General features: G+C 41.1%; 1 protein-coding gene across 9 annotated transcripts in view; it reads right to left on the bottom strand.

Moving 5' to 3' along the window:
• APBB2 (amyloid beta precursor protein binding family B member 2) overlaps positions 1-13855 on the bottom strand; it is a 319944-nt gene that overhangs the window by 167167 nt on the left and 138922 nt on the right. For 3 of the 9 annotated variants that reach the window (XM_073342191.2, XM_073342192.2, XM_073342190.2), the window contains one exon: positions 9372-9440. The exons of the other annotated variants lie outside the window; for them this stretch is intronic. In XM_073342191.2, coding sequence (XP_073198292.1) covers positions 9372-9390 — 19 coding nt within the window. In that variant the 5' untranslated portion in view covers positions 9391-9440. The remainder of the gene's footprint in view (positions 1-9371; positions 9441-13855) is intronic. 9 annotated transcript variants of the gene reach the window in all.

Raw genomic sequence — 13855 nt, 5'->3', positions numbered from 1 at the left:
ACAGATAATTAAATACTTTTAAGAGATGCCATCTCACATCTTGTCCGTCAGATTGATACTTCAAGATGCAAAGTAATGTCATGACTCATCTGGTTGAGGTCTCAACATAAAGTTATGCACAAGGGCCCTCTGTTATAAAAGCATGTATGTAGATTTTTTTGTCTCAGAACAAGAAGTTACTTGAATTTATTGATTTGCTTTTTTAATTTCTTTTGGTTTGGTTTTTAATTTCTTTTGGTCTGAACGCAATCTAGACGTTAAACACTCATAGACTTTAAGGTCAGAAGGAATCATCGTGATTATCTAGTCTGACCTCCTGCACATTGCAGGCCACAAAACCTCACCAACTCACTTCTGACTTATAACCTGTAATAGATCCATAACCTCTGCTGAGTTACTTAAATCCTTACATCATGATTTAAAGACTTCAAGTTACAGAGAATCCACCATTTACACTAGTTTACACCCTGGCCCCATGCTGCTGAGGAAGGTGAAAAATACCAGAGTCTCTGCCAATCTAACTTGGGGGAAAATTCCTTCTTGACCCCTAATATGACAATCAGTTAGACCCTGAGTATATGGCAAGACCCAACAGCAAGACATCTGGGAAAGAATTCTCTGTAGTAACTCAGAGCCCTCCCCACCTAGTGTCCCATCACTGGCTGCTGGAGATATTTGCTGCTAGCAGTCGCAGATCAGTTACGTACCATTATAGGCAGTCTCATCATATCATCCCCTCAATAAACCTATCAAGTTCAGTCTTGAAGCCAGTTAGGTTTTTTGCCCCCACTGTTTCCCTTAGAGTGGTGTTCCAGAACTTCACTTCTCTGATGGTTAGAAACCTTTGTCTCATTTCAAAACTAAACTTGTTGATGAGCAGATAATATCCGTTTGTTCTTGTGTCCTCATTGGCCCTTAATTTAAGTAACTCCTCTCCCTCCTCGGTATTTATTCCTCTGATGTCTTTACAGATAGCAACCATATCTCCCCTCAGCTTTCTTTTGGTTAGGCTAAACAAGCCAAGCCCTTTAAGTCTCCTAAGTAGGTTTTCCATTCCTCTGATCATCCTAGTTGCCCTTCTCTGCACCGGTTCCAGTTTGAATTCATCTTTCTTAAACATGGGAGACCAGAACTGCACATAGTATTCCAGGTGAGGTCTGATCAGTGCCTTGTATAACGGTACTACCGCTTCCCTGTCTCTACTGGCAATACCTCGCCTGATGCAACCTACGACTGCATTAGCCTTTTTCATGGCCACATCACATTGGTGGCTCATTGTCATCCTGTGATCAACCAACACACTCTTTGTAAAACTTTTAAGGAAAGGATAATTGTGACCCCTGCCAGTTTATGCCTGGTAGAGTGTCCAAAATTGTATGCTATTTATGCAGGCCAGTTTTTGAAATCAGAAAATCATAGTACATTTCAGTAAAATAAAACGTAAAATAATAATAATAATCATCATCATCTAACTATGACAACCTGAAATAAGATTACAATCTATATACAGTTAATTAACAGTTAATTAATATTGTTACAAGCAGGCACCCCAGTTGTGAAGATTCCAGTGTCCACTGCAATGTTTCTAACTACTTTTTGTCTCAAACAGAATTCTTAAGAAACATATATCTTCCTAGATAAAGTTCAAACACATCCTTCCACATGATTTACTCAGTCTCCAGTGGATTGCATTTCAAATGACAAAATCAACACATGGAGACATAAGTACAAACCAACATGATTATTAGTCTACTAAGTAAACATCTACCACGAATACTGACTCATTCCTAGAAAGTGAATCATGAGCTAAGGTTTTAAATGGCTCAACATGAAGTTATTGTACCTCACTGTTGTTTATACATTACATTGTTTATACAGGTTTCAGAGTAGCAGCCATGTTAGTCTGTATTCGCAAAAAGAAAAGGAGTACTTGTGGCATCTTAGAGACTAACAAATTTATTTGAGAATGCATCCGATGAAGTGAGCTGTAGCTCACGAAAGCTTATGCTCAAATAAATTTGTTAGTCTCTAAGGTGCCACAAGAACTCCTTTTCTTCTTATTGTTTATACATTAACTCAAATGTGCAACTCCTAACCATCATAGCCTAAGTAGTGCACATATTTAGATGAGGGAGTATGTCCTCTCATGAAGTAGATTTTTGGTTATCTTCCATTGACCCTGCCGTCATACTCATCTACACACTCATTTACAAAGTGCTGTTCCTACGCTATCAGGCAGCTCCTGCATCCTGTAATTTGTATTCCATTCCTTGTTCTACCTGAAACTGAAGTATTAAGCAGAGCTAGGAGCAGCATCAGTTAGAAACAAATGAGTTGGGAATTAGTATTAATAGGTGTGGGGAGGATTGGACACAAGTACGTGGCAGAGAGAGGAGAACCAGAATGGAAATGAAGAAAGGAAAGGAGGAGGAGGAGTCAAATGGTAAGAAAGGAAGAAATTAGGGAGAGAAGGGGTTGGAACCAGATCAATAAGTGACAAAGCGAGAGATTAGAAAAAGGTGAAGTGAAGAAGAGAAACAACAGAAGGCAACAATGGACAAGGGAATATAGATGGGGAAAATCCATCCTGACGTGAAGAGCACTTCCTATCTATCAAGGATGGAAGACACTGCCTGAGAAAGAATTACTGCATGTACTAGAAAATATAGGTGTACTAAGGAAGGGCTTAAATTACCTGAAGGTAGGAGTGAGAACAGAAACAGAACATAAAGATAAAGAGTGAGAAGGAAAAGATAACACCCTACTTCAGGCACTAAGATGCTTTCATTCAGAATGTCAGTTTGTCCAGAGGAAGCATATCCCAATTTGCAATTCAAAACTTCAGGGAATCAGATTTCTTTTGGCGCCTCTTCTTCATCCACCCCCTTTAATTCTGAGTCAGGTGCAACTGTTTTCACTTGGTTACATCTCACAGTTAGAGTGTTCCTACCAATTCCCAAGGAAGTCCAAACTAGTTCCAACCCACATTTCCCCCTCAGTATTACCATTTTGATTTGGGAGTGTTTTCCACTCACTTCCCTCAGATGTATAAGTAATGTCACAAGAGGCAAAGCAAGGGAGGAGCTGGCCCCAAGTCTGTACTTCACATTTCCCAGTACACCATACAGTACTGCCTTTACATCGGAGGAGTGGGCAAACCTTTTGGCCAAAGGGCCACATCTGGGTTTGGAAATTGTATGGCGGGCCATGAACGCTCACAGAATTGGGGATTGGGGTGCAGGCTTTGGGGTGGGGCTGGAGAAGAGGGGTTTGGAGTGCAGGAACGTGCTCTGTGCTGGTTCAGAGGGCGGGAGGGGGATCAGGGATGGGGCAGGGGTGCAGGCTCCGGGCGGCACTTACCTCAAGCAGCTGCCGGAAGCAGCAGCATGTCCCCTCCGGCTCCTGCAGGCGCCCCCCCCCTGCAGCTCCCATTGGCTGTAGTTCCTGGACAATGGAAGCTGCAGGGGTGGTGCTTGGGGTAGGGGCAGCATGCAAAGCTCCCTGGCTGCCCCTACGTGTAGGAGCGGGTTGGGGGGACACACAACTGCTTCTGAGAGCAGCATAGCGCCACGGCAAACACGGAGTGGAGCAAGCCCCCAACCTCGCTCCCTGGCTGGAGCAGAGAAAACCCTGGACTCTGCTCCCCAGCGAGAGCTCGGGGGCGGATTAAAATGTCTGAAGGGCCGCAGTTTGCCCACCCCTGCTTTATGTGAACACATTTCACCTTTCTGCCTGCCAACCTCATAAACATGTAGTTCCAGTTCTGGGACTAGAACCACTTGCAGTCTCCATTTCTCTCTCTCCCCCCCCCAGGGGTTTTATTCCCTTACTCTATTTTATTGTCAGAAAAATAATATCCCAGCATTTGCATAAAGGAGAGGAACAGCCTCCACCCACAGTGATGTGGATGTTGTTTTTTTGAATGGGACCCTGAGGTATCAGGATGTAAAATGAATGTACAATTTTCCTGTCAGAAAAGTGATCAACAACATGACTAGTGCTCCTAGGCATTATGGTAATACATATAATAAATATTAATCATAATACACAGCCTCTGGCTGCTCCAAGAATCTGGTTTCAGAGTTACGGAAGTATTTCAATATGGTAAAACTGATTCCATTGCCATTGCAGAAGCCAGTAATTACGAAGATGCCTTGCCATTATGGCACATTTACTTCCTAATGCACCTAGAGTAGGCATGTTACGATAGGACACACAGCACATCATTGAAAATAAAAAGGGAACATGAAGGATTTAAACTAATGAAGAAAATGTGTTTAATATTCATGATTACATTTAATTGAAATCATGAGACTTAAAGAAAATAAAATATTAAACCACAGTTTTCCATGAATTAACCCGAACCCTGTACTTCCAGAAAGACCATAAAGGAGCACTGCTCTTTAGCATACACAGCATAAAAGTGCTCCAAGTGGATAGGCCAGGATTCGTGGGAGACCACTGTTCCACTGGACCTGCTAATCCATAAGGGTCAGATCTTCCTGCTAGCACCCAGCCTGTGAGTGGACGGGAAAGAAACCTTGTCCCTCCTTAAAGTCCCAGAGAGTCTGCAGAGCTGCTCTGCAGAGGCTTTTACAGTCTTATGTGCCCTAAGACGCTGGAGACTTGAAAGAGCCACACACAATGGAGTAACTGCCAATGCTCCCACCACTACATATGCAATGTCACACTGGGAGTCCCCACACGTCAGAATGCTGTGCCACACAGTGTGTGCTCCCCCTTTACTCCACCCACACTTCCTATGCTCCCTCGTGTTATGTTATAGAACTGCACCTGCCAAAGCCTTAGCTTCACCTGCAGCGTGTAGCTACACGCAGCAGTGAATGGCTCCGGCAGCGGGAAGAAGCAGGGAAAGGCTCTGGCAGCAGGGAGCTTCCCTGACGCAGGGAAAAGCTGTGAGAGCGAGACACTACACTGCTACAGGGGAGGCACTGCTCAGGCCTATGGAGAGCCACGTAGTGTATATCCCCTAGGGTTCTGGCATATCTGTACTCCACTCACCTAAGCAGTGCCTCACCAACCGTCTACACTGCTATTTATACCCATGCTCATGGGACACGCAGTTCCTGCACTGTACATGCCGCCGTAAGTGTAGACCTACCTATAGAGAGGGACAGAATTTACCCCTTGCTGCCAGATCCTGTTGTTGGCCATTTTTAAATACTTCACTAGAACAAAGAAAGCAATGAAGCAGTAGAGGTAAAGCGGAGAACAAAGAGAATACAGATAAAGAGAAAAAATTATAAGGCATACTCAAATAATTATTTGCAAGCAATACTGGTTCATGCCAATGTCAGCCTTAATATGGTCCCAACTTCGTCATTCATATAGTCTGGGTTAACTTCAGCATTGTGGGCCTGATCCAGCTCCCACTACAGTCAGTGGAAAGACTTCCTTTGATGTCAATGGGGAGATGTGAAAGCCACTAGAAACCTAGCCTTCTGCAATTTCCATAGCGTTCTGAAAGCCCCCTGGAACAGACAGCAGACGTTTTTTAATCAGACACTATAATGATTAATTTAACCCTCTTGAGCTTTGATCCTGAACTCAGTCCTATACTGCCCTGTTAAGGACCCTAACCTCCACCACTGAAATGGGTAGGAGTTTTGCCATTGACTTCAATGGGGGCAGGTTCAGCTATCTGAGTGTTCCACAAACATTAGCTTATTTACCTTCATAGCATCCCTGTGAGAATATATGGTATTATCAGCCCTATTTAATAAATGGGCAGCTGGGGCACAGAGACATTAATGTCAACAGTGCTGCCCAATCCGAGATGCCCATGACCTGATTTTTCAGAGAACTTAGCATTTTATATCACTTTTTCATTCAGAGAAGAGTTCTCATTGACTTCCGATGCAACTGAGAGTACTCAGCTCTGGTGAAAATCAGACCTCAGGATCTCAAGCCGGACACCCAGAAAATGAGGAGCACACAGCTAGTAGCCACCTGTGACAAGTCTGGTTTAAATGATGTGCCCAGCATCATGTCGGAGCTCTGTGGGAGAGGCAGGGATAGAATCCAGTTCTGCAGGGTAGCATTCAACTTCCTTAACCATGAGAGCATCCTCTCTCTTCCTGCAGTCCCCTGCCTCATTCACTACAACCCCCAGCTTCTGCAACAAATGAGGCAAGGGATCTACAGACAAGCGGTTCCACTCTCCAAAACTGGATTTCTGGGCTGCAGCCCCCTGATCCCCAACCATGTTAACACAGGTCCAACTCGGTATTGGCACCGGTAAGAGTTTCCCTTAGGGAGCCAGTCACAGCACACATTTGCAGTGACATAGAACAAGCATCTTCAAAACCAAGCATTATTTTGTCTTTTCTCAAAGGCACAAAGCATGTAGAGCAAACCATGAAAGCAATAAACAGCCTACATGCATGGGTATTACTTACGCCTTTGTAAGTTTCCCTCAACCCCCATTAACTGTGTGGCTGAGAGAAGCACATTGCCCCAGTCACAACATCTGCCTCTCTCTCTGTCATCCCCTGCCAGCCTTTCACTGATACAATCTTGGTGGTCTCCCCTAGCTCACTCATACCCCCTTCCAGGGTCTTTGAGGTTTTAGATATGCTTTGATCCCAGGCTTAGCCTTGGGAAGAGTAGCCATTCTAGCCATACGTAATAGCTTCTTCCCCACTGATGGCCCAGCCATTGTTAGCTTAGATGCTTTGAATGTGTACACCTGAGGTTGTCTTGCCTTTGCCATTGTTCCATTTCCTGTGGGTCTCCTGGCTCCACATCTCTCTCCCTCTCCTGCAAACCCTGACACAGCTTCCCAGCCTCCCCACTCTAGCTCCTCATCCCAGTTCCCTCACCTTAGTCCCAGGTCCTAGCCTCCCACCCTAATCCCATCCCCTACCCCAGGCACAGACGTCCCTATTCATGAACCCTCTAAGTACAAATTCTCATCCCCCGGCATTTCAGTCAGGTGGTTTCACATTGCTACCATGCTGCCAGGGCACCAGCAGGGAACCACTAAGAGCACAGGAGAGACAGTCTCCCTCCTACCAGTTCCTGTGCCTGGCACCCCAGTGTCACCTGGTTGCAGAGACAGCAATTGCAGGGAAAGTCCTTTTCTGTCCTTGAAGCTCTGGGCTAAAGCATGCTCAGTGCAGACAGAATCTTCAGAGAATATAGCTGCCAAACTCTAATATGTCTCGACTAAGCATGTGCAACTTCGATTTTTTGAGAGGATGAAAACTTGGCCAAATTTGAACGGATTTTCACAGGGATGGCCAAATACACATCTTGACACCAGGGTGAACCCCCTGCTAAATTTCAAGTCCCTGCTCCAAAGCATGGAGGAAATACAGTTTCTAAACTAAATTCTAATTTTTTTTAAACATGGGCAAAACAAAATATTTTTCCCTAACCTTCTTCTGGGAAATGGTGTAACCATTTTTGCTGAAATAATTATAAATAGAGAGAGTGTTAGCCTGAGACAGACCAGCAACATGGAAAGTTTCAGCCCAAATGGTTAAAATTTGGCAAAATTAAAAGTAAGTGAAAATGGTGTTTTATAATGGGAAGCACTGAGCAACCTTAACTACAGGAATCATATACCTGTACAACCATTCACCAGGGATGATGGTTAGTATATAGCTTCAAAGAAAGTAATTTTGGGTACTGAAACAGAATACTATATACACAGGAGTTCAGCTAGATTCCTTAACTCCTGTTTACTTATCTTATTTTTTTTTTAAATTAATCCTTTCTCTCCCCTACGTCCATTGTATCTAATACAGACCTGTTGTATCTCATCAGAAAAACATTAAAAGTTGACATACTGGGTCTAACCAATGGCCAGTACCAGAGTTTCAGAGGGAGTGTAACAGAACAACGCAGTTGGAGTGATCCAACCATGTCTTCCCCTGCCAGATTCTGGCAGTCAGAGGTCTAGGGTCTCCCCAAGCATGAGGTTGTGTCCCTGACCATCTTGGCTAATAGCCATTGGTGGACCTATCCTCCATGAATTTACCTCATTCTTTTATGAACTGAGTTATATTTTTGGCTATCACAACATTTCATGGCAATGAATCCTACAGGTTAACTGCACGTTGTGTGAAAAAGTACTTCTGTTTGTACTAATCCTAATTTAATTGGGTGATTAAAATCGCTAGCTTGTGTATTGTGGGAAAAGGTAAATAACACTTCTCTATTCACTTTGTCCACACCATTCATGATTTTATAGACTTCTATAATCGCTCTCCTTAGTCCTCTCTTTTCAAAGACGAACAGCCCTAATCTTTTTAGTCTCTCCTCAAATGGAAGTCGTTCCATAACCTTGATAACCTTTGTTGCCCTTTTCTGAACTTTTTCCAGTTCCACTATAACCTTTTTGAGGTGGGACAACCAGACCTGGACACAGTATTCAAGGTGTGGGTGTACCATGGATTTATATAGAGGCATTATGACTTGCCGTATTTTCTATTCCTTTCCTAATATTTCCTATTATTCTGTTAGCATTTTTGACCACTGCTGCTTATTGTGCTGAAGTGTTCAGAGAACTGTCCATGGTCTAAGATCTCTTTCTTGAGTGGTAACAGCTAATATAGATCCCCCCATTATATATGTGTGTAACTGGGATTATTTTTTCCAATGTACATTATTTTGCACTTATCAATGTAGAATTTCATCTGCCATGTTGGTGCCCAGTCACTCTGTTTTGTGACATCCCCCATAACTCTCTGCAGTCAGCTTTGAACTTAACTATCTCCAATAATTTTACATCACCTGCAAACCTTGCCTCTTCATTGTTCACTCCTTTTCCCAGATCATTAATGAATATATTGAACAGCACAGATCCCAGTACAGATCCTTGGGGACCCCACTGTTCATCTCTCTCAATTGTGAAAATGGACTATTTATTCCTACACTTTGTTTCCAATCTTTTAACCAGATACTGATCCATGTTTGGGCCAGGACTATTCCACATCTGTACAGTGTCAGACACAATGAGGTCACGATCCTGAGTGGGGCACTACTGTAATACAAATAACAATATTAACCAAATAGCCCTTATTGATATTTTTCAAAAGCCACATCACAAACCTTATACAGTGCAGGGCTTTTTTTGGCTACAAACACAAGAACATCAGTATTCAAACATAACATAAATGTTTTTAATAGAACATATTTATTTGTGACTGTACTTTATTCAGCTTTTAAAAACCTTTCCTAAAGCAAGAATTTACTTAAGAAAGGATCAGTTTAAAAAAAAGGAAGAAAGGAAAGTGTTTGCTTGTTCCACTCATGAATGCAAAATTAAAACAAATATGGGCCTGGTAAGAAGAGAAAGATTTTTAAAGATTCTGCTTATGGAAATATGTGAAAGGGCATCTGACCTGGAAGTACTTCTGACATGGATCACAGGGCTTCAGCAATGGATCAGGAAAAGGATTATAATTTGAAATCTGAAAAGAGGGATCATTTAAGAAATTAAAAACAAAGAAAAACACAAAAGAAAAAACACCACATTATAAAAATTCCTAAAGAGCTGTTAAGCATGAATAATAAAATGTCGCAACATAATGCTGCTCAGTTTTCATAACTGTTGAAAGCTGTAGAATGTTTCAGTAGAGGGTCAGGTTATTTTGTAAAACTAATTAGAACAAATACTTTAAAAAACCCTACTGTCAGCATATTTTTTATTCCCAGTGCGTACTTTAGTAAGGAAGAGAGCAAAATATCAACAAGATTTCCCATTTTTAGAGCAACATGCTGGGGTAAACATTTAATCATGTTATAAAATACAGGTTTAATCCTGCAGTTCTCACTCAAGTAACACTTACCCAGGAGAGCAGTCACAGACTTTGATATGCATGAGTGAGGAATACTCACTTGAGTAAGAATTAGCAGAATAGGGCCCAGCCTTTGACACTGGACAGTAGCAAATGGCTTGAACAACAGGTCCAACACTAGAGAACAATCAGGCAGGCCAAGAATATTTTTTTTGGATGGCACTTCCTTGGTGGTGAGTTTTTCTTTAATACAGTGTTTTGTTGTAATAGTTTGGGCGGGGGGGAAGGTTAAAATAATTTTTGAATGGGGTAAATAAGTACACTGGAAACCTATGCATCTATGGATACCTGTGATTAGGGTTGCAGTTATGCAGTATCTGAGGTTGCAAGTTCTAAACTTGGACAGAGACCAAAAAAAAAAAAAAAAAAAAAAAACCACCAACATTTTCACAAAGCAGATTTTGTTTTCTGCAGAGATATCTAGTAAATATAACATAATATGACAAACTTATCAGGGTTTGAGCTTATCATCTCAGATGCTATGTAACTTCAGTCATAACCAAAAGCCTGAACGGCTTCATAGTAAAGATAGAGGATACAACAGTATTTAACTAAATGCTAAAAATAATTCTCTAAACTTACTAATAATATACAATTAAATTAAAAATTTATTTCTCTACAAAAATTAATTTACTATAACTTTTTAAGTGGCAAATTTCAGTGCTAAGAAGTCAACACTCTCATGAAAAGGTTCTGACGCCAATCTTAATTCTAGGTCTCCCCATACCACACTCACCCTTTACATACAGAACCTGCAACTCTGGTCTCAGTTACACTGGTGCAAATCCAGAGTAATTCCAGTGACATCCAGATTTATGCTGGTATAACTAAGATCAGAATCAGGTCAACATGCTGGAAGATTTCCTTCCTGCTATGTCAACCTTCACTGTGCCATCTTCAGCATACATGTTACATGATTACCTAAGCATGACTTTTTTTTTTTTTGGTCAATGCTAAGCCTTTCTTCTTGGGAGGGGAACCAGATCCTGAAAACACTTGCAAAGTTTGGGGAAACTGTGGTGGGGAATCGGGGTGCTGGTGTTGCTGCTACAGCCAATGTCACTTTTACTGGAGGAGAAGAGAAAGTCTGGCAGGAGTGACAAGGAAAGCTATTGTTAAAATAAGTTTCTAATACATAGGCTGGGAAAAGAGTATCTGCACATCTGGGTATAATGCTTAGAACATCCACAAATATAAAATTAGTTTTTAAAAGTCATATGATACATAGAGTACATAATCAGCAATAACCCAAATTTAGCTGAATAGATTTAGCAATACAGTTTAGATATTAGAATCCGAATACTCGGGTACGTCACTCATTAAAAGTTATACAGAGATTTGCTTGTGGAAAGCAAAATATATCAATGAGTGGAGATTGTCCCTCAGTAATTGAGAATTAGGATGGTTGTCCATTTAGAAAATACTACACTGAGACTAGGAGTGGCTGAACATGGAAGCTGGAGATAAGAAGCTTCTGATAGGGAAGCAGTAGCTCAACAGAACCAGAAGGAAAGTTACTGACTGGAGAACTCTAAACAGGGAAGGCGCTGCTTGGGAAACCCGGGGAGCAGGAAAGGAGTAGGGTTGCAAGCAGTTTATTTGAGTGCCTCTCCCTTACCAAGTGCCTACTTTGCAACAGTCAAGATCATCTTCTACTTCCCACTCTGGCTCCTAGGGCCCTTCTCAACAACCCACTTCAACACCTAAACCAGCTTCCCTGCTGAGCACTGACCCATTTCCAGTTTCTCCCATTTTACCTAACACTGCCGAGCTTCCACGCCCATCGCTAGCTCCCTCACTGAGCAGTTTCCTCCCCTGACTCCTGTCCAATTTAGAAGACACCCCAGCCAGCCTCCTCTGCCATATAACTTTATATGAAAATTCAGAGCTAAACGTATAATCAACCGCATAGCAGCAATGCTATCTGTGTTATAGTGATGTTCTTATAAGTCTTGTTAATGAAAATCCTTAATACTAATCTGTCTTTATATAATGCTATTAAGTTAAAACAAACTTAAAATCCTACCATGGGTTTAAGAATTCAAGTAGAGCACATCTTCTTACCAGTTTTCTTGAGGGTTTCCCACCCCACTTCCTTGCCAGCAAAAATGTAGAGACAAGACAATACTCACAACAAGATTCTAACCGTTTTAAAGATACAAACAAATAATAGGTCTAACTCATGGTCCCTTGCATTATTATTTTTATAGGATTAATAGGAATTTTATATTAGATACAGATACAAACACAAGCACTTATACTTGACTGCTCATCTGAGGCACAGTCCTTAAGGACAGAGCGTCTTGCATTTTAGCTTAATAAAACTGTATTGTCACCACGTACCATAGGATTTTTCTTAAATCCAGTGACCGCATAAAAAATAAATAGAAACCCCTTCCATTTACACAAAGCGTAAAATAATATATGGTAAGGAGCTGCCCTGAACTTAGCAGAAGCATGGACAAGATGACCCAGCGAGTCTTTTTTTCCATTTAATTTTCTTTTCTTTTTTTTAAATTAGATTTTTTCCTATGCAGAATTGAATAGTCTGGCAGACAATAACCTGAATTAGCATCACGTGAAGACAGAGAGTGTGCCATATCTCGGCTTCTTGCAAGCAAGAATAAGACGACTTTCTGCCACCAGATCTGTATATTTCCAGAAACATCTTCTGTCAAAACAGTTTATCTTTTTGAATCCTATGGTTCAAATACAAGCACATGCAAGTTTAAGAACTTATTTTTTTCTTCATCTCTGCATAGATGCATACATTCTGCAATCAAAAATGCAATACACCTTATTTATCACCCCCTCAAACACAAACACACAAATTTCTATTTGGTAAAAATAGTGTATTTTTGGTAAAAATAGTGTAATAGAGTATTTCATTCTCTCTGTGTGCATATAAACTGAAAAACAAATTTTGAAACCTTAATTGAATTCCTGCAATTGACTGACCAAGCAGCCAGCTGGATTTGCTTTTCCAAAGCTTGCCATTTTTCTCTCTCCAACGTCAACCAAAATTTAACTCGTACCCATTCTTGAAGTGCCATATAAACCTGTTTTGGATTACCAAAACCAAAATAATCCCAACCAAAATAATAGACAGCAGGACAGCCTTTGTTTTCTTAACTCTGTGCCACATGTTTCTATTAGGGCAAACAAAGAAATAAACTGCCTCATAAAGCAGACAGGCTATCCAGATTCTTAACAAGATAATGGGAAGAAACAATGATAGAGGCTCTGCTAAATTTGCCAGGCAAAACGATTTAATCTGAACCAGACTGTATTAGTTCAGACTATAATTTTTTCATCTTCCACATAAATCTGACATAGATCATTTGACAACACTTAGATCAGGAAGGAGAGCTAGTCCAAGGATGGTTACTTACAGGCTCTATTACCAATGCCCAGCTTTCCAAATGTTCTTAATGGCACCAAGTCAATATCAAGCCCTTTAAAAACTCTTTTGATCAGGACATACAGGTGAATGAAACACCATGCATAAAGATGGTTTACACTCATGCAGCAGCTTTATTACTAAACATAGCTAATCGATTCCATAATTATTGTGCAATAAATAAGATGAGCCCAAAGGGAATGCTGGATTAAAGCCCAAAAAACAGCAAGCAGAAAGAACAGCTATCCTTAGCATAGATCCACACCCATTCAGCCCAACCACTGAATCCCATTTGCAGTATACAAAAGCTGCTTTGCTCCTGAAAAATTTAGGAACAGTGGTGCATATTCTTGAGCACCATCTACTGGCACATTAACTAATTTACATATATACAGACCTCTCTCTCTTTTATTGACCAATCTCATAACAACCAAAACCTTGACGCCTGACAATAATGAATCACTGTTCACCAGTTTATTGTTAGCTACAGTTTAGTTTTACACCAAAATTACCCAGATTGAAGCTGGAAGTTTTGAGCCAGATATTACTGAGGCAGTATACGTGTTTGGAAAAGCAAAGTACACTTGAAACAATGCTGCAGGAACAATACTCATTTGTTGGTGGCCAG

The sequence above is a fragment of the Lepidochelys kempii genome, chromosome 4 (genome assembly GCF_965140285.1).
Source record: "Lepidochelys kempii isolate rLepKem1 chromosome 4, rLepKem1.hap1, whole genome shotgun sequence".
In the NCBI taxonomy this organism is placed as follows: domain Eukaryota; kingdom Metazoa; phylum Chordata; order Testudines; family Cheloniidae; genus Lepidochelys; species Lepidochelys kempii.
The sequence above is the reverse complement of the archived record's forward strand: the minus strand, read 5'-3'. Positions and strand labels throughout refer to the sequence as shown.